The sequence below is a fragment of the Vicia villosa genome, linkage group LG6 (genome assembly GCF_029867415.1).
Source record: "Vicia villosa cultivar HV-30 ecotype Madison, WI linkage group LG6, Vvil1.0, whole genome shotgun sequence".
Lineage (NCBI taxonomy): Eukaryota > Viridiplantae > Streptophyta > Magnoliopsida > Fabales > Fabaceae > Vicia > Vicia villosa.
Window position 1 is genome coordinate 156770358 of NC_081185.1, and position 26043 is coordinate 156796400.

General features: G+C 39.1%; 1 protein-coding gene across 1 annotated transcript; it reads left to right on the top strand.

The window, feature by feature from the left end:
- The first annotated feature begins 2658 nt into the window (after positions 1-2658).
- On the top strand, positions 2659-26043 carry LOC131615092 (uncharacterized). Its single transcript, XM_058886597.1, has 5 exons — positions 2659-2964; positions 3046-3908; positions 4869-8150; positions 8419-10901; positions 25997-26043. Exons 1-5 carry the CDS (start codon positions 2659-2661, stop codon positions 26041-26043), a joined length of 6981 nt encoding a protein of 2326 aa, XP_058742580.1.

Below are 26043 nucleotides of genomic sequence, written 5' to 3' on the forward strand. Positions count from 1 at the left end.
GATAACCATGTGAATTTGACCTATAATTTGCTTTGCATTTATGCAATTGACTTAGTTTCTTTTTGTACATATAAGTAGGGATGTTTAGAGGTCCTAAGACCTGGAGTTGAATTTTTTTAGTCATGTTTTCTTATTTTACTTGATTTTTCTTTTTCACTTGTAAATAACTCACCTTTGGTTAACGATCGCACCATAATTTGTCCGAATGACCTATAATTTTGTGTGAAACTTCTTGACTTGTTTTGTGATTGCTTAGACACCTTTTAGAGGTCATTAGCTACTGACTTCCATCATTTGATTGCATCTTTCTAACTTCACTCCTAATTTGAATTCTATTAACTAGTTTTGACCTAGTTTTGTATAGTTTTGTTAGAACTTTGTTTGTTTCAAGTTAATTGACTAACATAGATTGGTATAAGGTCTTGGACCCATAAATGAACTAATTGCTATTGACTTTAAGCTTTGTTCATGTTTTTCATTTGCTTTTTGTTTCGATTAATGGATGTTTGTTCGCTAATTGTTAAGTGACGATTTATGCGATACTTTGGTAACTCTTTGTGAATATTTTCGTGTAGTGCCATATGGCTTTTGTGTTTGATTTAGGACATTTATTTCCTTGGTTTGCTACTGCCCTAGGGCTCTCTTCTCATCTTGTTGGAGTTGTAACTCCATTCTTTTGCCATGTTCCCTTAGACTCTTCCTTCTTTGTTAAGAGGAATTGAGATAGGTTAAGATAGTTATCCTTGACCTTAGGGCCATTAGACTTAGATTAGAATAACTTAGATTAGAGAATAGGTTAGTTCCCTTGTTCATTCTTTTTCTTTTCGACTTTAAAACACTAATAAATAAAGAGGCGAATCACATTAAGAAAGTGATAGAGAAATGAGTGGGATTCATTCCCTAATCTGTTTCTCAATCACTTAGTGGCATAGAAATGAGTGGGATCCATTCCCTAATCTGTTTCTCGGTCACTATTTAATGGGAGAGAAATGAGTGGGATTCATTCCCTAATCTGTTTCTCAAACATTAATTAATGGGAGAGAAGTGAGTGGGATTCATTCCCTAATCTGCTTCTCGATCATTACATAATGGGATAGAAGTGAGTGGGATTCATTCCCTAATCTGCTTCTCGATCATTATACATTGTTATGTGATTCTAATCGCAAAGTAAATTCCCTTAAAAAATACCCAACCAAAAACATTTAAAATACTTAATAAAGGCTCGAATTAAAACAAAGTGACGAAGTGGTGCGAAACCTTGTATTGGGTTTTGTTCATCATGTAGTTACATAAAAAACACAAACCCAAGTTCATTCTTTTGCCTTGTTAGGCGCTTAAGAACAAGTTAAGTCCTTTCCAAAAGTAGGCGTATAAGTCTCCAAAGGTCGAGCATCGTGGATTGTGACCTTAACCGCTGTTCAACTAAAAAACACAAAACAAATGGAAACTATGGAGCCGAACTACGGTCGTTCTGATTCCTGAAAAGGATACGTAGGCATTGGGTCGCGGGGCCTAAGCGAACACACTTGTAAATAATTCCTTCTTTTCCCCGTATTTCTTTTTTGCATTCATTCGCATTTAGGTTTTAGACATTAGACACCCTTTAGATAGAAACAAACATAGGTGGATACCATCGAGTACGATGGGCGTGAGGGGTGCTAACACCTTCCCCTTGCGTAACCGACTCCCGTGCCCTGTTCTCTGGTCGAAAGACCTTGTTCTTATTTCGAGTTAGGTTTCTGATATTCCTTTCCCGCGATGGGATGAATATATTAGTGGCGACTCTGATTCCATTTTTCGCGGTAGCGACAGCTGGCGACTCTGCTGGGGATGTTGATAGACCTGTTGCTGGTCCATCCTTAGTGAGTCGATCCTAGCCTGCGTTTGTTTGTTTATTTACTGGGTGTTTATTTGTTTTCATGTCTATACCTTGTATATATGTTTACATGTTTACTTTTCTGCCTGCATATCATGTTTATTTCTGTTTGCATATCATGCATATGGATTATATTCTGTGTTCCTTGGGGTCTTCTGTTCTGTTTTGCAGGTTGGGTGGGTTGTTATATGAGGTAAAAGGCCCAATACCCAGGCCAGAGTTAACACATAGGATACCTAGGATAGAGTGGATAGTCATGACGCCAACAGAATGTCAGGTTCTGTTGATTGCGAGCATGAGACCCACGACCAGCTGAGACTCGAATGGGATACCGTTGTTGGCATGTATTTGCAACAATGACGGTGTTTCAGGAGAGTTGCTAACGCTGGAGACCTTTCGACCTACCTTGACCTAGATTCACCTGTGAGTGGGGTGGGATATTCATGACAGGTACCGTTGGTGACTGTTCTATTCTGTTGGTGACTATGGTTCTTATGGGTTTGCGGTATTTATGCCGGACTTTTGGTCCTGCAACATCCAATCCTGTTCAGAAGAAACATACACTTCTCCTATGTGGGGAGGATCTTTCATTGCATCATAATCATCATAGCATGTTTAATTTCCAAAAAAAAAAGAAGAAGAAAAGAAAAAAAAAAAAAAGAAAAAAGAAAAAAGAAAAAAAAAAAAAGAAAGAAAAAAGAAAAAAGAAAAAAGAGAAAAGAGATTAACATTCATATGCATGCCATTTTTCAGGTATCCAAAGTCAACACTTCTCATCAAGAATGGCTAACAGTGTGACCGTCAACAAAAAGACTACGAAGCATACCTTCTCTTGCAGTTTCTACCGTGAGGATATAACACCTTTGGTTCGATTGAGCACCCGAGTTACTGGGCAAAATTTGGATGAATTCAGAAAGACTTATGGCCACATTCTGCTTATGTTAACTACTCGTATTGATGAGTGGGGTCTCTACACTCTTCTTCAGTTTTATGATTCTGAGCTGCGTTGCTTTACCTTTCAAGATTACCAACTAGCCCCTACCCTCGAAGAGTATGCACACATTCTTCAAATCAAAGTTCAACCTAAGGTTCCTTTTGTGTGTGCACCTGAAAAGCCCAAAATGGATCGCATTGCTGGTGCTCTTTATTTGAGCATGAAGGACGTTAAGGATAACTGGAAGCCTAATGGTGGGACCCATGGATTCTATGTGAAATTTCTGATGAGGGAAGCTGAAACCCTTGCTGATAAGGAAAAGTGGAAAGAATTCAATGCTCTCCTGGCCGTCATGATCTATGGATTAGTGATGTTCCCGAATATTCCAAATTTTGTTGATCTCACTGCCATTTGCCTCTTCATGGATCAAAATCCTGTACCCACTCTGTTGGCCGACACTTATTATGCCATCCATTCTAGGTATGGAAAAAAGGGATCAGTTGGGGGTTGTTTGCCAATACTGTACGAATGGTTTTCTTCACATTTGCCTAAAAGCGGAGCATTTGTCACTACAAGAGATTCACAAAAGTGGCCCCAAAGGATTATGGGACTTACTGCAAATGATATTGTTTGGTATCACCTCCGAACGGACATCGAGCAAGTTATAACCAGATGTGGAAGTTTTGGCAATGTTCCTCTCATAGGGACAAAAGGAGTCATCAACTATAATCCGAAGCTAGCACTGCGCCAGTTGGGTTTTGCACTGAAGGACAAGCCGTTGGATAAAGAGATATTTGAGTCTGTTTGCTTTGAAAAAGGAACCGATCCAGATGGTTTGGAGAAAGTAAGGAGTGCGTGGAACAAAATTCATACAGAAGACCGAACTACCTTGGGGGGAAAGAATGCTATTGCTAAGAAAGCTTATACTGAATGGGTTGAAGAAAGAGCTAAGGAGCGCCTGCTGCCTTTCCCGAAGGTTAGCCCTCTATATGAACAACCACCTGAGATTTTAACTGCCACTGTACCAGCTGAGGAGTACAACCAAGTACATGTGGAGAATATCAGGTTGCGAGAAAAAGGGGAAGACGCTAAAATAAAGTACTTCTTGGTGGATCAGAAAAGGGCTGAATTAGCACATGAGGTTAAAATGCTGAAAGGAGGATCTTCCAGAGTTCAAAAAAGGGCTAGAACTGAAAAGGGTGAAAGAGTTACCACTGTTCGTATTGAGGACCATCAAAGGGTTATAGAAGAAGCGGTAAAAAAGGCAGAAGAAAAGCTCAAGAGAGAGTACAGAGAAGACTTAAAGGCTCACAAGCTCAGGGTAGAGAAAGAGGCTAGGGCCGAGGTAAAGAGTTTGAAAAAGAAGCTTGAAGAGGAAACCACTCAGAGGGTAGCAATCCAGAAGAAGCTTGAAGAGGAAGTTACTCAAAGGATGGCCGTGGAGACACAACTTAAAGGTAGTCATCTCCGTTCCGCTCGACTAACAGAAGAGAATGCAAAGCTCAGAAACCAGATAGCAGAAATGGAAAGTACATCTGAAAAGAATACCCTCCCTGATTGCAAAGGATGTGAGAGCTTGGTGGCCCACTGTGATATGTTAGATGGGCAGTTGTTTCGCAAAGATGTGGTGATTCAAAGTTTTGTCAAAGGAAGAGATCGAGAAGTGACTAAGAAGATGTTTGATGAAACTAAGAAGTGGAGCGACGAGCACTTTAAACAAGGAGGACCTTTGTTTTACACCCAGATGGATTAGTGTTTGAGCTTGTTTTTCACGACCACCACCAGGCTTGTTGGATGGGGTCCTTTATCTTTTCTGTTGTTTGAACTATCTTGTCAATGTATGGGTATGCCCAAATTCAATAAGAGGTTATTAATGAAATTTGAGTCTTTTTGTTTCCTCTTGATGCTTATCCTTTGTCACATTGTTAAACATTCTTGATTAATATTAAATATTTTGGATACTCTGAAAATGGCACCTCACATCATATGCACACATGCACCTCATGCACATCATGCACAAACAGGTACATCAGATGGTGTTCTTATCTGACTGATCAGGTTTTCTCTTTCAGCAATTGCACCTCCGCCTACACATCGCTACTACACAAGGGCTAATCACTCACTGCAAATGGATCAGTTAAGGGATGATCTTATTCAGATGAGAACTCAGGTTACTGCTCAAATGGCTCAGTTCATGGAAGTCATGCAAAACATGGCTGATCGCCAAGAAGAACTCAGAATCAGGATGGACACAGTTGCTCAGGTTGTTGCGGACCCTCCACAAAGAAACCCTGCTGATATTCGTGTCAATGGTGAATCTGTGATCGGAGGACCTGGTGTAATTCCTCCCGCTGCTAATCAAGGTAATCCTTATGGGCCTCCCCAGCCCATTCCTGAAGGACAAGCCACACAACAAATCAGAAGAGCTGCTGCCATCCCCGTGTTGGAAGAAGATCGACATGAGGATCTATTTCCTGAAAGTGAGTTGGGATTTCCACATGATGCTGGAAGATTGTTCAGAGGACTGGAGGAAAGGATGAGGGCCATGGAAGGCCAAGGACTCGGTATGGACATTAATGACTTGGGTTTGGTTCCTGGTGTCCGTGTGCCGCCAAAATTCAAAGTGCCAGATTTTGAGAAATACAAGGGGAATACTTGTCCCAAGACCCATGTCCGAGCTTACTATCGCAAAATGCATGTATACTCTGAGGACGAAGGACTGTTGATGCACTTTTTCCAAGATAGCCTGACTGGGGCATCCTTGGAATGGTATATGAGGTTGGAGAGAACTCACATCCGAAGTTGGAGAGACCTGGTTGATGCCTTCATAAAGCAGTATCAGTATAATGTTGACATGGCACCAAATCGCACTCAGTTACAGAATTTATCCCAGAAAGCTAATGAGTCCTTCAAAGAATACGCGCAGAAATGGCGCGAGCTGGCGGCTAGGGTCCAGCCACCCATGTTGGAAAGAGAAATGATGGACCTGTTCACCAACACTCTAGAGGGTCAATACTATTCCGCCTGTTCTGCATCCTCAAGTTTTGCCGAGTTGGTTATGATTGGTGAGCGAATTGAAAGTGGAATTAAGGCTGGTAGAATACAGAATCCGAGTGCTGCTAGTTCCTCCTCTGGGGCTGGTGGAAAGAAGCCATATAATGGGTTTGCTAAGAAAAGAGAAGGTGAAACGAGTGCTGCTTACTATGGTAGTGGCAGAAATCAGGCTCATCAACAAGTAGCCGCTGTGACTATCCCAAATGCTCCTTTCCAACATCAACAACAAGGGTATCAGCCGCGTCAGTACCAACAACGACCGAAATTGCCAGAAAGAGCTTTTGATCCGATCCCAATGACATACGCACAAGTATTGCCATATCTCCTCGATTTGAACTTGGTCCAATTGAGGACTCTAGCCACTCCTGCTAAGCTGCCTCCTAATTGGGATGCTAATGCAAGGTGTGAATTCCACTCTGGGTCACCTGGACATAATATTGAAAACTGTAAAGCGTTGAAGCATAAAGTCCAGGATTTGCTCGACTCCAAAGCCATCGAGTTTACTCCTACTCAAGGACCTAATGTTGTTCAGAATCCTATGCCTCCCCATGGAACCCATGCGGCAAATGCTATTGAGGTTGTTGAAGACACTCACCTGGTTAAGGATGTGATCGAATTGGGTTCATTGTTGCCATTATTGAAGAAGGAATTGTTGAGGATGAGACTATACGCTGGTTGTGGAGAATTCTGTCCTAATTGCATGGTCACTTCATCAGTTTGTGATAAGGTGAAAGATGGGATTCAACAGTTGATAGATAGTGGGTATCTACAGTTTGAGCGTGTGCGACGTCCTGAAATGGTTGAAAACGCAGTTAATGTGGCATCTATCCCGTATACTCCTGCCAAGATTCCAATTCCTACAAGAGCACCTCCTTTGGTTATCACACTTCCTGGTCCCGTCCCGTATAACAGTGAAAAAGCGATCCCATGGAATTATGGAGGAGAAGTTTTTTACCAAGGGGCCAAGTATGAGGTTAAAGCGCCGGTTGAGAAAGAAGATGTTGATAATGTTGTGGGCATTGGAAGAATGACGAGAAGTGGTCGCATTTTCAATCCTCCCCAGAATACTCGTGATGACAATGTAGAAGCTCTAGCTCAAGCAAAAGGGAAAAGAGTGGTAGAAGATACGGTGGATCAGGGGCAAAGCTCTAACTCTGAAGATACTGTGGCCAAAGAGATGGAAGAGTTCCTAAAGATCATCAAGAAAAGTGAGTATAAAGTGGTTGACCAATTGAGTCAAACTCAATCAAAGATTTCGATCTTGCAGTTGCTCTTGTGTTCGGAGACACATCGAAATGCTTTATTGAGACTCCTAGGCACTGCCTTTGTCCCTCCTGAGATCTCAGTAAATCAGCTTGAAGGGGTTGTGTCTAATATCAATGCTGGAAACGGATTGGGATTCACTGATGCAGATTTGCCTTCTGAAGGTAGAAAACATAATAGAGCTTTGCACATATCTGTGGAGTGCAAGGGGACTATGCTATCTCGTGTTCTTGTTGATAATGGATCTTCTTTGAATGTGTTACCAAAGTCGTCTTTGATGAGGCTAGACTATTCTGGTGTTGAGATAAGGCCAAGTGAATTAACTGTGAGAGCCTTTGATGGCTCAAAGAGGTCGGTGTTTGGGGAGGTTGATTTACCAGTGATGATAGGTCCTCAACTCTTCATTATTACTTTCTTTGTGATGGACATCCACCCGGCCTACAGTTGTCTCCTGGGGCGTCCATGGATCCATGCTGCTGGGGCCGTGACTTCCACATTGCATCAGAAACTCAAATTTGCCACTCAAGGGAAGATAGTCACAATATGTGGGGAGGAAGAGCATGTGGTAAGCCATCTTGCGTCTTTCAAGTATATTGATGTGGAAGGGGAGGTCCACGAAACACCTTGTCAAGCGTTTGAGGCTGTCCAAACTATCAAGATCCCTTATGTTGAAAAGAAGAAGTTAGAGGCTCCCATGTCCTCACTAAAGGAAGCTAAAGCTGTGGTTGAATCTGGTCATCCTGAAGGATGGGGCCGAGTCTTGGATCTACCAGTCAAGCAGGATAAATGTGGGATTGGATATCAGTGGGGTCAGAGTTCATCTGGGGAGGCCTCCAAGAAGCCCGGAACCCTCATTCCGATCAAGTTCTCCAGTGCTGGCATCGCCAAAGATCATATTTGTGCTGCTGATGATGATATGGATAGCGATTATGACATCGAAGAATGGATCAAGCCGTGTGTCCCAGGACAGAAACTTCTCAACTGGTCTTCCAAAGACATCATCTCAATTGCTCCTGATCGAGAGTAATACTGTCTGTTTTTGTTTATCATACAATAATTCCTGTGTTCTGCCCAAGACACAGTGAACACATGTAGGGCATCATTTGTTGTTTTTCAATGTTAAAACCATTAATAAAAGGACGTTTTTGCATTCAAATATTTCGCTCCCTGTCTTTCATTTTTACTTTTATATTTGTTTTAGATAAATAAAAAAATAATAAAAAATGGCAACGTTTCTTACTCATAATCATCCCTCCATTCTAAAATAAAGCATAAATCATAATCCATGCAGATCCATCGCTCCTCCAGATTCTGTTGATAACGATCTTGCTATGCCTCGTTATGACTTCAACAATCCTATCTATACTGCTGAAGAAGGGGATGAGGAATATTGTGAATTGCCCGATGAGTTGGCCAGATTGTTGAAACAAGAAGAGAAAGTGATCGAGCCATATCAAGAGCCTATTGAGACGGTGAATCTTGGCACCGAAGAGACGAGAAGGGAGGTTAAAATAGGGGCTTCTTTGAATGAGAATGTGAAAGAAAAGTTGATTGGAATGTTGAAGGAGTATTCTGATATCTTCGCGTGGTCTTACGAAGATATGCCTGGATTAGATACTGACATTGTGGTGCACAGGCTACCCCTTAAAGAAAATTCTCCGCCCGTCAAACAGAAACTCAGGAGAACACGTCCTGATATGTCCAAGAAAATACAAGAAGAGGTTCAGAAACAGTTTGATGCAGGTTTTCTTGCTGTAACAATTTATCCGCCATGGGTAGCCAATATTGTACCCGTACCTAAGAAAGATGGGAAAATACGAATGTGTGTCGACTATCGAGATCTGAATAGAGCGAGCCCGAAGGATGACTTCCCGCTTCCTCACATTGATGTGTTGGTAGATAACACTGCTCAATTCTCGGTTTTCTCCTTCATGGATGGTTTTTCTGGTTACAATCAGATAAAGATGGCACCCGAGGACATGGAAAAGACAACATTCATTACGCCTTGGGGCACTTTTTGTTACAAGGTCATGCCGTTTGGGTTGAAGAATGCTGGGGCAACCTATCAAAGAGCTATGGTGACTTTGTTTCACGACATGATTCATAAAGAGATTGAGGTCTATGTGGACGACATGATTGCAAAGTCCCATACTGAAGAGGAACACCTGGTTCACCTGAAGAAATTGTTTGAGAGGTTAAGAAAGTTCAGGTTGAGGTTGAATCCCAATAAATGTACCTTCGGGGTGAGGTCAGGAAAATTGCTTGGTTTCATTGTTAGTGAAAGGGGTATCGAGGTCGATCCCGCCAAGGTAAAAGCTATACAAGAGATGCCTGAGCCGAGAACTGAGAAACAGGTTCGTGGATTCTTGGGAAGGTTAAATTATATTGCAAGGTTCATCTCACACCTTACCGCCACGTGTGAACCTATCTTCAAGTTATTGAGAAAGAACCAGGCAATAGAGTGGGATGACAATTGTCAAAAGGCATTTGACAAGGTTAAAGAGTATTTGCAAGAGCCTCCAATCCTCATACCTCCAGTGGAAGGTAGACCTTTGATTATGTACCTAACGGTCCTCGAGAATTCAATGGGGTGTGTGTTGGGTCAGCATGACGAGTCCGGTCGAAAAGAGCACGCAATTTATTACCTTAGCAAAAAGTTTACCGATTGTGAATCAAGATACTCACTACTCGAGAAAACTTGCTGTGCTTTGGCATGGGCTGCTCGCCGACTGAGACAGTATATGTTGACTCACACCACTTTATTGATTTCAAAGATGGACCCAATCAAATATATATTTGAGAAACCGGCATTGACAGGGAGAATTGCCCGTTGGCAAATGATCTTGACAGAATATGACATCCAATACACTACTCAGAAGGCCATTAAAAGTAGTGTGATTGCTGATTATCTCGCACATCAACCTGTGGACGATTACCAGTCTATGTACTTTGAGTTTCCTGATGAAAATATAATGTGCGTGGCAGAAACTTCCAAAAGTCAAGATCAAGAGGAAGGACCTGAACCAGGGGCGCGATGGACGCTCGTGTTCGATGGTGCCTCTAATGCGTTGGGTAATGGTATTGGGGCTGTGCTTACTTCTCCAACAGGTTTTCATATTCCATTTACGGCCAGGATTTGTTTCGATTGTACTAATAATGTGGCTGAATACGAGGCTTGCATATATGGTATTGAGGCGGCCATTGATTTGAGGATTAAAAATCTCGCAGTTTATGGAGATTCTGCTTTGGTGATTAGTCAGATCAACGGAGATTGGGAAACACGCCACCCCAACTTGATTCCCTATAGAGAACATGTTGTGAAACTGGCTCAATATTTCGATGAGATCACTTTCGATCACATCCCTCGAGAGGAAAATCACTTGGCTGATGCGTTGGCCACTTTAGCATCCATGTTCAAAGTCAAATGGGACAATGAAGCGCCGTCAATTGTGATCAAAAGGTTGGATGAACCTGCATTCTGTGGCGTCATTGATAATGTGCCTGATGAGAAACCATGGTTTTATGACATTAAGAAATTCCTGGAAACCCAAGAGTATCCTGAGGGTACTTCCCTCACAGATAGGAAAACTCTGAAGAGACTATCTGCCAAGTTCTTCATTGCTGGAGGTGTATTGTACAAAAGGAACTTTGATTCTGTGTTGCTCAGATACGTGGATAGACACGAAGCAGCAAAGATCATGCAAGAGGTACACGAAGGATCCTTTGGTACACATGCAAGTGGGCACACCATGGCTAGGAAAATATTGAGAGCAGGTTATTATTGGTCGACCTTGGAACATGATTGTTTCAACCATGTGGTGGTATGTTACAAATGTCAAGTATATGCAGATAGGGTTCACGTGCCTCCGGTCCCTCTGAATGTGTTGACATCTCCTTGGCCATTTGCTATGTGGGGCATCGATATGATTGGGGAAATTAAGCCCACCGCCTCTAATGGACATCGTTTCATCCTCGTTGCTATTGACTACTTCACCAAGTGGGTCGAAGCTGCGTCTTATGCAAAGGTCTCCAAGCAAGTAGTGACTCGCTTCATCAAGCACCATATAATTTGTCGTTATGGGGTTCCTGAGAGAATTATCACTGATAATGGATCCAACCTCAATAATAAGATGATGAAGGAACTATGCGAGGACTTCAAGATCACGCATCATAACTCCTCCCCGTACAGGCCAAAGATGAATGGCGCAGTTGAAGCGGCCAATAAGAACATCAAGAAGATTGTGCAAAAGATGGTGGTCACTTATAAGGATTGGCATGAGATGTTGCCCTTTGCTTTACATGGTTATCGTACCTCGGTGCGCACTTCCACAGGGGCAACTCCTTTCTCGTTGGTATATGGCATGGAAGCGATTCTTCCGGTTGAGGTTGAGATTCCTTCATTAAGGGTATTAACAGATGTGAAGCTCAGTGAAGCTGATTGGGTCCAGACCAGATTTGATCAATTGAACCTTATTGATGAAAAGAGACTAGCAGCCATATGCCACGGGCAAGCCTATCAAAAGAAGATGAAGAGAGCCTTCGACAAGAAGATTCGAGCTCGACACTTTCAGGTTGGTGACCTTGTGCTCAAGAAGATCCTGCCTATTCACAACGATCCTAGGGGAAAGTGGACTCCGAATTACGAAGGGCCTTATGTCGTAAAGAAAGTCTTCTCAGGTGGCGCCATGATCCTCTCAACTATGGATGGCGAAGACTTCCCACTTCCCGTGAATGCCGACGCAGTTAAAAAATACTTCGCATAAACCTGATCAAAAAATAAAAATAAAAGAAAAGGAAAAGATCAGGAAAAAGAATGAAAAAGAAATAAAGTACACCCGCTGAGTTGAAAACCCGAAAGGGCGACTTAGGCAAAAAAGGGGTCCTGGTGGATTGAAAACCCGAAAGGGCGGTCCAGGCAAAAGAGGGACAAAAAGCGAATGACTGCGTCGTGCATTAGATCTTCAAGCATAATTAGTCATCATAATTGGAGGGCTCACAAGGACAAAGGATCAATCCATTCATCCATTTCGGAAAGCAAAGCAGAAGGAACATCGAAGATCTGCAAGGCATAGCAAGATTGGAACTCAATGGAACCTTTTATTACGTTGCCATGTTTGTAAATTCTATTTGTTTTCTTTTTTTGGTGGCCACCTCCTTAAGGGGCCGCTTCCTGGTGTACTCGCCTATGTTAGGCATTCCTTTTCATTAATAAAAAGATATTTTACTCAAAATTCCTACATTGTTTTATTTTTACTGTTTTGTTTACAAAAGCGTCCAATTATTTTGGTAAGCATTGCATTTCTAACATCGAAGTCCTACAAAAGGAACATGAGCTAAACTAAATAGAATTGCTTAAAGATTTTGAGTACTTGGGATGATGGACGAGGTAGAACCATCATGCCTGGGGCATATTTGCTTGATTTGTCTTGCAGGAACCTCCGATCATTCAGCATAGTCAGATGCCAGTATCCACGCTTCAAGAACCCAGAGGTCTCCTTTCCTTCAAGTACCAGAGGTTATTTCTCTGGAGCCAAGGCTCAAATGCTCCGCAGTGTTGATTAGATTCCCTTATCCTTCGACAAAGATGTGGAAGTTCAAAAAGGGGAGGTGCAATCTTCAAAGTCTCCAAACAAGATGACGATATGGCCCCTCTGGTGTAAGTTCCCCCCCTATAGAAGTGACATACTGGGGGTCGTCCAAGAAACCATCTGGTGGCCTCACAAAGTCAAGAAGTCAAAAAGAATCCCCACAGAGTTCATCAGATAAAAGATGTCCGGTGTTCACACGAATGCCTTTGTTTGGCACTTTGCATATAGCAATCATTGCATTCACACTGCATCCTCAAAAGCGTAGCATTCCCATGAATATGGGGCATTACGTAAAGAAAGTTCAAAACATGCATCAATGCATAAGCCAAGTTTGTATGTGCTCTAAAAGGCACAAGATAACATATTCCCAAAAGAAGTCTCACTCCAGTGTGGATTGGATACAAAGTCATGCTGCACAAAGATCATTATCTCCTTGGTGATTTCCCGTTTGCTGAGTTCAATCGTTTAGATAACTCATACTTTGTGTATGGCAATCCGAATGATTGTCACTCTTGTACAATTACATCCCGCCTTTCGGCCTGAAGGAACCTTGTAGTTCTTGTGTTTCGCCAAGTCCAATGATTATTGGCATACCCTTCTAGATTTCGAGTCACCCTTCGGCTGTGTCTCCCTTTTTGAAGTCTAACTGAGGTTAGCAAATTAGGATCGGATTCCCCTTCGGCTGGTTTCATCCTTTATCGAGTCACCCTTCGGCTGTGTCTCTTTTTGGAGTCTAACTGAGGTTAGCAAACTAGGATCGGATTCCCCTTCGGCTGGTTTCATCCTTTATCGAGTCACCCTTCGGCTGTGTCTCTTTTTGAAGTCTAACTGAGGTTAGCAAACTAGGATCGGATTCCCCTTCGGCTGGTTTCATCCTTTATCGAGTCACCCTTCGGCTGTGCCTCTTTTTGAAGTCTAACTGAGGTTAGCAAATTAGGATCGGTTTCCCCTTCGGCTGGTTACATCCTTTATCGAGTCACCCTTCGGCTGTGTCTCCTTTTGAAGTCTAGCTGTGGTTAGCAACCTGTGTAAGGTCCACCTTCGGCTGGTATCCTTTGATAACATTCAACACTCTTTGATTTACCGCAGAATGCAAATTTTGATGGTACTTTCGAGTATTCAATCCACTTACACCTCAAATGTCCAGAACTTGTGTCGTTCGTACATTCAGGTCCAAGAAGATTGAATAGGGGCAGCTGTTGCACCCCAAAATTTGCCCATTTATTTATTCCTGATTGGCTTTCACATCACATTCATGTGCATACCTCATATAGGCCATTCACCCAATACATTCATTCACATCATTGTTACTATCCAAGAAAACTGAGGAAAAAAGAGTTTCTATGTGTGAGACATCTGGGATCAAAGGAGAGAGATTGAGAGTCTGACTGCACAATACTATTCTCATGGAAGTTCCCCTAAAGATCAGGATTTCGCTCTCTCCAAGACAGGGTTCATATTAAAAGATACGAATCTCATGTTTATCAGGGTCGTCAAATTAGGATTTTTTGACCAAAGTCAACCCAGTTGACTTTCTGGTCAAAATTTAATCAGGAAAATGTTTGTGGATGCAAAATATGGTTGTCCTGTTCATTGAAGCCTCTCTGGTTGAAAATTGATTGAGAATTAGATCAGAAATGGATTAATCGGGAAATTTATCTGGAAAATCAAGAAAAGTCGACTTTTTGGTCAAAGTCAAAGTCAACTGGTAAATATTGACTCATGGTGAAAAATCGGTCAAAGAAAAGTCAACAAAACAAAATAAAATCAAGAAATATTCAAAGTTGCCAAATATGGAAAGTTAGTTAAAAATTGATCTTGCCACAAATAGAAAGTTCTAACACTTAGAAAAATTTGGGGAGTTTTGAAATTCTAAAATTTAGCTGGGCAGCTGACTTCAGGTCATATTTACACAGGGATCTAGGCCTTATTTCGAGACAAGTTCAAGAGCAACATTGTTCCTTTCGTGGCCCTCTACAATATTGTAGTTGGGAGTTTTTCCATATGGGGCAAGGGTCAAGAGATATAGAAGCTCAAAGTGGGAAGATTACCACTGGATCAGGGCAAGTTTCCAGGCAGTTTTTTCGCCATCGCATGCAAATGATCAAGCACGTGGTGTGCTGACTTTGAGATTGATTTTAGAGAAATATAAAGGCCCACAAAGTGCAAACTTAGTATGGATCTCTTCATCCCCATGTTGTCTATCCATTGGTTCAAGAATTAAGCAATTTTGATAGGAGTTGAATCATTTATCGAGCCTTGAAGTTATGACTTCGTCGAGTCACGTTTGGCCAAAACAAAGGCACAGTCCCAAGCCACGCTCATGCAGACCCATGCAATGAGGATTCAACATACTTTTGATCATATTGCTCATACTTCAAAGCTTTATTTCAAGAGAGCTCCAACATGAAACCTTTGCTATTCCATGTCTTCTTCACTGTGGTACAAAAATCGAGCCCAACGGTAAGCCCTAATTAATAATATGTGAGCACAAAGTGAGCATCATGGCCACAACAACAAAAACACCAAGTCAGAAAAATACTGCAGCCACTACACACGTGAAGATACATGCACACACATGTTACCACTATCAGCCATGCACGGATTCTGAGTCAGAAAGTTCTCCAAAAGTTTACTATAAACTCCATACTTGCTCATTAAGTTTGGGAGTAAGAATACTATGCTACAACACTCCCCACCATATTCCATATACACTCACCCTATATAAACTCCATACTTCATTCTCACACGGGGGATGATTCATTTTCCTCTCACATTCATTTTCTTTCTCTCCTCGAATCTCACCATTTCTCACTCTCATCAATCTCTTCTCCCAACAACCACCAACCACCACAACAAAACTTCTTCAACTACCATCACCACCACCATAACCGTTTCTTCCACCATAACTACCCTCATCAAGCATCACTACTAAGAGGAAGCTGCAACAATCATCATTTTGATCATCTTTCAATCATCATCTTTATCATCTTTCAATCACCAAGAAGCAAGTATCCTCATCGTTCAATCTGCAAGTATTAAATTCACTTCTCAAGTGTGCATTCATTCTCCACTGCAAGTCACCATCATCATTCTCAAGAAGCAAGGAACGCAGCTGTGGAACTCCTCTACAAATCTTGATCAAGATCCGCAACAAGTAAGCTCTATTCCTTCGCATTTAGAAGCATATAGGCCTGGAACCCGTCATCAGGGATTGGGTTAGGATTTAGACCACCATGTTTGCATTGAAGGTGTTGCATATCGTGTATGGTTTTGTTTTGAACATGAATTCGGTTTGCGTGGTATAGCTCTCATATGAATGTATGGATCACGTATTTGAATGCCTTGCGTCGTGAGGATTGTTTTGGTACTCGTTTTGTGTGATTTAGAGTGGATCTTGAATGTTAGGGCTTACATAATTTGGTTCGGTATGGATGATAGAGTAGGAATTAAAAGAAACTAATTGCGGATCCATGATCAGTGCGAAAAAACGAGTCGAAAGGTGTAAGCTTTCATGTTTTCTGGGTGCATTGAGTCCTAGCTGCGGCGGAGCTTCGCCGGAAGAGACGACCGGAGTAGGATCTCCGGCGTCTGGTTTCTTTTCTTTTCCCCAACGGTCAGGCTGAGGTGGCACTCGCTCATTGGTTCCGTTTCCCATTTATTTTGTTTGTTTTGTTTTATTCTAATCATTAGGAGACGACGTAGAGGCTTATGAGTGGCTCAAGCCTTATTTTGTCTTTTAATAACTTAAGTGATGCTATGTCCAATTGATTTCAAGTGTTCCTTTTTGGTCACGTTAACATTGATAAGCGCTGAAAAGAAAATGCTGATTAAAATAAAATGAAGGAACATATGTGATACCTCAGTGGGCCATGCGTTTGTTTGTTAACGTGGGCCTCAGCGTTCTGCTCCCCACACCTCCTGTTCCTTAGGCCCAACGCGCCAATAGCATAATCTTAGTTCATATTACCTTTACTAACACACCCCCAGTTTAGGCAGACTTTGATTACACTTTAATTTTGTTTCCCATTTAACTTTTGACTCATTGACCAGTTCTAATTCATATAAAAAATAAATAAAAATATGTTTTAAATAGAATAATGTGTGTAGAAATTTTTGATATTTTTGTTAGATTTTTAGAACTTAGTTTGTTGTTTTTAATAAATCATTTTCTTTAGTGTGTTCATTATGTTTTTTAAGTTCAATCGGTTTTGCAAATTAATTTTGTTTAATACCTTAGGAGTAGAATTTAATTGCCATTTTTTGTGTGATATCAGTAGACTCATATACCATATGATGTGAAAAAGATAAAAGTCCAATTCCATGTTTTGGTTAGGTTTTCACTAGGTTCTCTATACCCGATTTATGTGCGTTCTTAAGCAGATAACCATGTGAATTTGACCTATAATTTGCTTTGCATTTATGCAATTGACTTAGTTTCTTTTTGTACATATAAGTAGGGATGTTTAGAGGTCCTAAGACCTGGAGTTGAATTTTTTTAGTCATGTTTTCTTATTTTACTTGATTTTTCTTTTTCACTTGTAAATAACTCACCTTTGGTTAACGATCGCACCATAATTTGTCCGAATGACCTATAATTTTGTGTGAAACTTCTTGACTTGTTTTGTGATTGCTTAGACACCTTTTAGAGGTCATTAGCTACTGACTTCCATCATTTGATTGCATCTTTCTAACTTCACTCCTAATTTGAATTCTATTAACTAGTTTTGACCTAGTTTTGTATAGTTTTGTTAGAACTTTGTTTGTTTCAAGTTAATTGACTAACATAGATTGGTATAAGGTCTTGGACCCATAAATGAACTAATTGCTATTGACTTTAAGCTTTGTTCATGTTTTTCATTTGCTTTTTGTTTCGATTAATGGATGTTTGTTCGCTAATTGTTAAGTGACGATTTATGCGATACTTTGGTAACTCTTTGTGAATATTTTCGTGTAGTGCCATATGGCTTTTGTGTTTGATTTAGGACATTTATTTCCTTGGTTTGCTACTGCCCTAGGGCTCTCTTCTCATCTTGTTGGAGTTGTAACTCCATTCTTTTGCCATGTTCCCTTAGACTCTTCCTTCTTTGTTAAGAGGAATTGAGATAGGTTAAGATAGTTATCCTTGACCTTAGGGCCATTAGACTTAGATTAGAATAACTTAGATTAGAGAATAGGTTAGTTCCCTTGTTCATTCTTTTTCTTTTCGACTTTAAAACACTAATAAATAAAGAGGCGAATCACATTAAGAAAGTGATAGAGAAATGAGTGGGATTCATTCCCTAATCTGTTTCTCAATCACTTAGTGGCATAGAAATGAGTGGGATCCATTCCCTAATCTGTTTCTCGGTCACTATTTAATGGGAGAGAAATGAGTGGGATTCATTCCCTAATCTGTTTCTCAAACATTAATTAATGGGAGAGAAGTGAGTGGGATTCATTCCCTAATCTGCTTCTCGATCATTACATAATGGGATAGAAGTGAGTGGGATTCATTCCCTAATCTGCTTCTCGATCATTATACATTGTTATGTGATTCTAATCGCAAAGTAAATTCCCTTAAAAAATACCCAACCAAAAACATTTAAAATACTTAATAAAGGCTCGAATTAAAACAAAGTGACGAAGTGGTGCGAAACCTTGTATTGGGTTTTGTTCATCATGTAGTTACATAAAAAACACAAACCCAAGTTCATTCTTTTGCCTTGTTAGGCGCTTAAGAACAAGTTAAGTCCTTTCCAAAAGTAGGCGTATAAGTCTCCAAAGGTCGAGCATCGTGGATTGTGACCTTAACCGCTGTTCAACTAAAAAACACAAAACAAATGGAAACTATGGAGCCGAACTACGGTCGTTCTGATTCCTGAAAAGGATACGTAGGCATTGGGTCGCGGGGCCTAAGCGAACACACTTGTAAATAATTCCTTCTTTTCCCCGTATTTCTTTTTTGCATTCATTCGCATTTAGGTTTTAGACATTAGACACCCTTTAGATAGAAACAAACATAGGTGGATACCATCGAGTACGATGGGCGTGAGGGGTGCTAACACCTTCCCCTTGCGTAACCGACTCCCGTGCCCTGTTCTCTGGTCGAAAGACCTTGTTCTTATTTCGAGTTAGGTTTCTGATATTCCTTTCCCGCGATGGGATGAATATATTAGTGGCGACTCTGATTCCATTTTTCGCGGTAGCGACATTACCGAGCAAAGCAGAAACTACTCGAAATCCATAGTTACTGTCACCCTTTACATCGATGATATGTTTAATGTGTGTTGTGCATAAAAACCAGCATCTCGTCAATGAATCACTACGCAAGAAAATACTTTTAGGCTCTGTTTGGCATGTCACTTTTTGAGCTTATGTCTTATAGCTTATAGTTTATAAGCTCATATAATAATAAAAGACCTGTTTGGTAAGGGTCTTTTCATTACGAGCTTATAGCTTATTTTACTAACTTATAATAGCTTATTTTTCAGACGCTATTTCAGATAGCATTTTAGCTTATAGCTTATACCTTATCATTTTTTCTTCCATTTTTATCCTTATAATGTTAACTAAAATCCACTTTTACCCTCTATAATTTATTTTAATTTAAAATAAAATAATTATATATTAAATGTCCTTTATGTCATTTTAATTAATCAGTTAGTTGAACCGCTAATTTTACCAAACACTTCAATCAGCTTATCTGCTATAAGTCATCAGTCATCAGCTATAAGCTATAAGCTATTTGTCATTAGCTATTAGCCATAAGCTATAAGCTATCAGCTATCAGCTAGCTTATCAGTCAACCGCTATTTTTATCAAACAGAGCCTTACTAACTCTTTTTGGCATTCAACAACGCTTTTAAGTGCTATTAAAACTCTTGCTATTATAGATTGTCCACATATGATTGCGCTTTTTAAGGGCTATTAAAATCCATTCTTTAATAGCACTTCTCTCAAAGCGCTATCGTAGCATGTATTACACTTATATACATGCTATGGATTATGATTTAATAGCTATTTTCTAAAAGGGCTATTATATACCCACTATTAATAGCACTTTCCTTAAAATGCTATCTTAGGACCTTTCAAAATTGTATATATTATAAAAAAGGATTTTATAGGTTATGAAAAAGTATTATCTTTTATAAAACAATTTCTTTTATTCTAAAAACTAATATATACGTCATTCAACTTATTCATTATAATAGAAAATAACAATTAAATGCAACTCAAATATTAATACAATTATGAAAAGTACATCATTATAAAAGAAAAATTCATCTTGTATTATTCACTCAAACCTACCAACATACAAGATAATATAAGTATAAAACTTACCAACAAAACTTAACAAATTCCTAGCCAAAGAGAGATGGTTCCAAAACATATTTAGTCGGATAAATACTGAAGCAAAGTGCCACACATAGAAAATCAAAAGACTAAGTCTAAAGCACTAAGGGAAGAGACCAAAATTATGGGGAATACACTTTTTACGCATCAACTCATATATCAAATGGAAACATAAACTCAGACAAATAGGATTTGCCAAGAATTTATAACATGTTCTTGCTATAGTCTTTCGACGATAAGATACCCAAAAATGAAGTTCCAAAGTGTCATTAGAACTTTCTCGAAGTTCTGCATCCTCAGTAGATGAAACATATAACGGTTAACAAAATATCCTGGAAGGCAAGTCATAATTGTGTCATATAGTCTATCAAGGCAGTCTATATGTCAATGTACATGATCCGGATTTTCTCCACTCCATAGAGCAAAATGTCCCGCCATTGGACAGTGTCCCACCGTTGGACAATACCCCACTATTGGGTTACTATATTTTACAGGAATTACATTTTAAAGGAGACTAAAAATTCTTTTACTAATGAAACTCCTTTTAATTGGTCTTCTTTTATTATACCAATGTTCTAACTTCTGTAATGATTGTTGGGCTTAGTGTCCATATACTTTGGGCCTGTTGTATCTTTTAGGAGTGAACTTTGTATTAGCTACTTGCATAAGTTGTTGTAATAGCTATATAAGATTCTTGCCAAGTAATAAACGTGTGGACCTGGTTTTCACTCTAACAATGATTAGTACCAAGCTTGATGTGGGTTACAGTCACTTTCTAATTTTCATAATTTAAAACTAATATTTTAGAATCAATTAGCAGTAGATAATTAAGGTAAGAGTATGAGTGTTCTTACTTGTGAAGGAAGGTTTAGAAAGCATCCTTCTTCGCCCGCTCAACTCATCGGGATTCATTGGCTTTTTTCTCGATAGCAGGAACATTAGAAGAAGTAAGGCAAGGGAAACAATTATTTTGCTGAATTACATAATGATCAGGAGTATGTCTTCTTTCCGGTCCAATATCATCAACAGCATGACTTGCAAAAATTTCTCCTGTTAAAAACAAAGTTAACTCACCTCAAGAACTATCCGATTTCAACATACAAAAACTATTGCTTTTCATTTGACTAGAGTGCATATGTTGATCGGAAGTGAGTTCGAGCAATACTACAAAGTGTAGCTTTGATCAAAATCGCAGTGGCCCATCAAGGTTCTGGGTTTACCATATTTGACCACAATTCTTCGCAACATCAAGGATGGCTCGTGATATGAAATATACTATAAACCCATACCATACCATGAATCTAAACTAATTAAACTATATAAATCATTAAAATATGATACAATCATACAACTAGTCTACAGTCATGCAAGTAATAAAACTACATAAAATTCACCATAAAAAACAAGAAAACGGGAAATTCAAAAGCTACGATATAAACTCGTCAATGACACTAACACTAACGTAGGTTTCACTACATAGACTCCACTCCACTACTATCAACCACAAACTCTTTTTCTCAAGCTACGGCAATGAAACAAGATCGCAGTCATTTTAAATAATTAACAACTTATTACATGTTAATTATCATAGATGATAACTTTGTACATATAGATTCACAAGCTGGACTTAGAAAGAACATATGAATATACATTATCATTATATAGTTAGCACTAAACTTGAATAGCAACATAATTAAGAAAACTATGCTTTTATTTATTTTATCTTATCAAGTCTTAGTAGTCAAAGTGGATGAAAAGTCAGAGTTGGCTGGTTTCATCCACTCTTGGTGGATTTTACTATCATTCATGCATAGCAACTAAAACAAAGTCAAAGAGTTTGATTTTTTCATCTGGTCCTTCATTCATAGTTCATCAACATTTGAACTAAAAAAAAAATTAAAAGAATTACACTTTTTAGATTTTGTATGTTTTTGTTGGTGCACAAAGAATAAAGATGATGACAAAGAGAATAACGGCGCAAAAGGTTAATGAAAGAGAATAAAGTTGTTGTTAATAAATGATAGCTACTAGAAGGCTATTTATACAAAAGAAATTCTTGCCACGTAGGCCCTAACAGACTAAACTTAGTGAACAAGTTTAAGGTACAAACAGTACAACTACACCAAGCACTTCAAAGTTAGAAGACAAGAAGATGCTCTACACCAAGCTGTTTGACTCTGATTATTCAAACGTTGTATCTACAAACATCAGATCAGAAGCAAGTACAAGATGACAGGCTACTCTGACTGACAAAAGGAACGTTAGAAGCTACAAAAGGCAAAGTCAGTAAAAGCAGCAAAAGCAAGGCTCGAGGTAGTTGACAAAAGTATGAAACATTAAATGCAGAGTTGTACTTTACACGCAACGCATTAAATGCTCCCAATGGTCATCTTCTCAAACGCCTATAAATATGAAGTTCTGATCAGAAGAAAAAAGAACAACTCTTGCAAAAATAAAGAAACGCTCACTACGCCAAATTTAGGCTGTAGCAGCGTAGCTACTAAAGCGCTTTTAGCAAAAGCGCTCTCGTAGGGCTCGCTAAAAACAAAATTAATAAACAAGGTAAAATGATGCAAAAAAAGCGCTCTGGTAGGGGGGGTTATGAGAGCGCTTTCAAAAAGCGCTCTGGTAGGGGGGTATGAGAGCGCTTTTAAAAAGCGCTCTGGTAGGGGGTTATGAAAGCGCTTTTAAAAGCGCTCTTATAGGGTGGGTGCTACGAAAGCGCTTTTGGGATAAAAGCGCTCTGGTAGGGGGTGTTATTAAAGCGCTTTTGAAAAGCGCTCTGGTAGCCCATTTAAAAAATTATATATTTTACAAACACACGCGTTTTGTTTCAGATCCAAAACACGCGAACCTTCTTCTTCCTTTCGTTGCTCCGCCGTCCTCACTCCCTCTCCAACCTTCAACCGACTCCGCCGCCGCCTTCCTCACTCCATCGCCACCATTCAACCGTCTCTTCTCTGTTCAGGTTAGGGTTTTGTGCCGGAAATTTTCCTTTTTTTCATTGTTTGCTTTCAAAAATACAAAATTTTATTTAGGGTTATAGTTAATATTATTGGGGCTTTTTTAATTTATCAGTGATTTAGGTTTTATCAGTGTGATTTAGAGTATTGAAGACAAAGTTTGTTAGGTTTTTATCAGTGATTTAGAGTATTAAAGACATGTATCAAGTAAGTAGAAGATGTTATTGATAATGAGACCTACAAGAGATATCTGTTTCATCAACTTTTACATGATTCAAGATTTTCTATATGTAGTTAGTAATAATCACGTTTTTCTATTGTAGGTTGAGCTTCAAACAGTGGATGGACTGGTAAAGGATAGAACACAATGTGCCCCTGCCGATTATGTTCCACAGAATATGAATCAAGTAATTGTACCCCGAAGTCTTCTGTGGCAGGATCCTTCGGGGTACAGTTACTTGATTCATATTCTGTGACACAATACAACTTGGATAGAAATGAGGCGATGCAGGTTAAGTCCAACAAAACCTTCAAATTTCTAGTCCAACAATCCCTTCTCATTATTGCAACATTTATTGATTGAGTAAACATACACCCCTAGCTTACACCAACACCGTAATTTTCTACATACAAGGTATACAATTCATTTTTTATTAATTTATTCTATCTTAATTTTTGTGCACAAGTATCTATCTGTGTTAAAATATACGGTGTAATATACAAGTGTAGGAAAATAAGTGTAGATATAGCATAGCTCAAAGATGAAGGAAAACGCTGAAGGGTAAGTAGTAGTAACTAGTTGTCATGTATTATTTGTCATAGAAATTAATATTCAACTTTTATTTGTGTCTAATTTTTCCTGTCAATTGGTTGTGAACTTTACATTAATTGTTGTTGCAGAGAAACTTCTTATATTGCTAAGAGATAGTAGAAAGCTCACAAGGATACTGGGCTCTTTTGATCAATTTGGTAACAACTTCTCAAATTCTGTAATTGTTTGACATGCTGTTGGTTGAGTTTCTAATAGTGTTCCTATCAATAACATGTAGCTAATGTTGTTCTTGAGGGTGTCTGTGACAGGATTATTGTTAGTGATCTATATTTCTTTATCCCTCTGGGCTATATGACGTGGCTGTGTTAAATTTAAGGTAAACTTTATGTACAAAATTTGTTGAACTAATTTACAATAAATGATATTCCATTCCATGTATTCAAGTTAGATATATAAAGTCCTAAATATTAATAAATTAATTTGTATTTATTGATATATTTAATTTGATTATTCTTTTTACACGACATATATATATATATATACTCGTTCTACTCTTTACCTTCTTATTTTAGAGCCTTTATATAATAATAATCTTATTTTGATTATATTATTTTTATTTTGCAGATTGTGAAGATTTTCAGTCATTTGAAGATGTTCAGACTTTGCAGGACTAGGACCGATTTAGTTGATTTAGTTGTTTAGGGATGATTTTCTTATTGTTATAATGTCATGTGAATTGGTTTAGTTGTTTTCATGTTAGAAATATGTGAATCGGTGTATATATATTTTGGATTAATTACAATGGTATAATTATAATGCATGTTTAGTATATAATCGAAATCGCTTCTTTGTTGAAATAATGAGATTACTGAAATAATGGGATTACGATTGTAAATTATAGGTTTATGGGATAACAATGGTAAATTACAGGTTCATGAAAGAATGCTTCCATAAATGCAGGTTTAGAAATTATAAAAATAATAGGTTTATAAAAAAAAAGCATAAAAATAAAATAAAAAACGCAACCTATGAAAGCGCTTTTGGAAAAGCGCTCTTATAGGGGGGGCTATCAGAGCGCTTTTTCCATAAAAAGCGCTCTAATAGGGGGGGATACCAGAGCGCTTTTTCCAGAAAAGCGCTCTTATAGGGGGGGTCTACCAGAGCGCTTTTAGAAGCGCTTTTGTTACCTACGCCAGCGGTGGCTTTCACAGCGCTTTAAAGCGCTTTTAAAGCCCAAAATAAGCGCTTTCGTAGGCCTTCCGTGTTGTAGTGGCTGCTGAATTCATTACTCACGAACTTCATCTTCAACCTCACAACTATTGTAATATTTAGTGAGTGTTAAGCTTAGAACTTAAGAGAAATATCACAGTTGTGATTATAGATTTCTAAGAAGCAATTCATACTCTTGTAAACATTTATTTTACATTGATTGTAAAAGGTTCCTAGAGTGATCAGTGAGATCAGTAGACTCTAGAAGACTTAGAGGTTATCTAAGTGGTGTATTCCTAGAGTGATCAAGTTGTGATCAGTATACTCTAGAAGACTTAGAAGGTATCTAAGTGGAAAACCATTGTAATCAAGATTGATTAGTGGATTAAATCCTTAGTTGAGGTAAATCACTCTAAGGGGGTGCACTGGAGTAGTTTCGTTAACAACGAACCAGTATAAAAATAATCGTGTTCATTGTTTTTATCTTAAGAGTTTTTAAAATCACACTTATTCAAACCCCCCCCCCCTTTCTAAGTGTTTTTCTATCCTTCACTTTGTTGTTTTTATGTGTTTCTGTTTCAACGTTTTATGTTGTGTAATTGTGGATGTATATCCGGTTCTCCAGCTTTAAAGAGCTTTATGAGAACCACTTGGTGGCGGAAGCGGAGTCCGAGGACGCGGGTTGTTGAGTATCATAGTGGTTGCGCTATGTGGTGTTGGCTCATGTTCTTGATAGGCACTGCACTATTTGTGGACAAAAATGTAACCTACGTCGACATGACTTATCTCCAGTATTTTATTGATCTGACTACACTTCACGAGTGGAACTAGGGGGCCGCCATTCTGGTATACCTATACTAGAAGCTGAATGAAGCCTCCACCTGGAAGACCATGCAGTTGATTGGCTCTTGCACACTCCTTACGATACGTTTCTTTTTAATTATTTAACATTTAATTATGGTTCATATTTTTTTTTAACATATTTTCGTATTTGTGTTTCAGGGTTGGATCATCTCATAATTCCACCTCATCCACGGAATCGACATTGA

What these genes read in the sequence shown, in the direction of transcription:
- LOC131615092 (XM_058886597.1), top strand. Translation starts at nt 2,659, where the DNA reads ATGGCTAACAGTGTGACCGTCAACAAAAAGACTACGAAGCATACCTTC. An exon ending in TCAATTGCTCCTGATCGAGA is followed by an intron (nt 8,151 to 8,418) that starts GTAATACTGTCT and finishes TAATCCATGCAG; the next exon opens with ATCCATCGCTCCTCCAGATT. An exon ending in TAGGAAAATATTGAGAGCAG is followed by an intron (nt 10,902 to 25,996) that starts GTTATTATTGGT and finishes TTTGTGTTTCAG; the next exon opens with GGTTGGATCATCTCATAATT.